This window comes from Mandrillus leucophaeus, unplaced genomic scaffold, assembly GCF_000951045.1.
Source record: "Mandrillus leucophaeus isolate KB7577 unplaced genomic scaffold, Mleu.le_1.0 Scaffold352, whole genome shotgun sequence".
NCBI classification, from domain to species: domain Eukaryota; kingdom Metazoa; phylum Chordata; class Mammalia; order Primates; family Cercopithecidae; genus Mandrillus; species Mandrillus leucophaeus.
In genome coordinates, this window is record NW_012103721.1 from 311058 (window position 1) to 312046 (window position 989).

General features: G+C 47.9%; 1 protein-coding gene across 1 annotated transcript in view; it reads right to left on the reverse strand.

The window, feature by feature from the left end:
• The window catches only part of LOC105546272 (ATP-dependent 6-phosphofructokinase, platelet type-like), a 16937-nt gene that overhangs the window by 3215 nt on the left and 12733 nt on the right, over window positions 1–989 (reverse strand). Inside the window, exon 3 of the mRNA XM_011989406.1 lies at window positions 706–767. Within this exon, the coding sequence (XP_011844796.1) occupies window positions 706–767 (62 nt within the window). The remainder of the gene's footprint in view (window positions 1–705; window positions 768–989) is intronic.

Sequence of the window (989 nt, forward strand, 5' to 3'; positions counted from 1 at the left end):
AAAAAAAAAAAAAAAAAAGTCTCCCAGCTAACTGGGAGTATGCGTATACTCCAGATCATTTTGTTGTATAAAAAAAAAAAAAAAAGTCTCCCAGCTAACTGGGAGTATGCGTATACTCCAGATCATTTTGTTGTATAGTCACAACATATGCGACACAACAAACCGACCCAGGATGTTGATTTCACCTAAGCCCAGCTAACAGGGAGTCATGAAATCTTGTGCTGTCTTGCTCTGTCCCACCCAGAACGTGAATCATCCCTGTGCCCTAAAGTCTCCATGCTGTCTGTGCCTCCTGCCCGTGAGTCACTCAGTAGCCACCTTGGTTATTAGATGGTTATCAGCCCCCACCCCCTTATGTATACAGGGGGCGGGTACTATCCCCAGGTCCAGGCACCCACTGGAGTCTTGGGACACATTCCCTGAGGCTAAGAGGGATGACTGTATTTCCTTCTTCCTTCATAAACATCAGGTGTTAGAGAAATGATTGCGAGATATCTAATAGATTAAGACTATAAAGAAAAAGTTTTAGTTGTCTAAATGCAAGAAAGTCTTTAGAGCAATGCACCACAACTCTCTTTTGCATATGCCCAGTGTACAGTGCACTCCAGCGGCAAAGAAATTACCACTCATCCAGCCCAAAGTCACCAGAACCTAAGAACCGCGGTGTGACAGTGACAGTAAGATCAGCCCTGGTCTCTCACTCACCTGAGCACAAGGCTCCTCTGGATGGTGGTCTTTATTTTCTCCGTCAGGTGCTCCACATTGGACTGGAAAAGAGTATTTTGTTAATCAGACAATAAACTTATGCTAAGCACCCACTGTGTGCCAGGCCCTGGAGGGCGGGAAGTGCCAACCAAGTGTGGCAGTGAGTGTGGCCAAGGAGGTTGCAAGCTCTCACGGCTCAGATCTCGGGGAGCCTCCCCCAGGCAGGGAGAGCACGTCTGCAGCGATGAATGCTGAACGCAGGGCACGGTGAGCAGCCCTCATGG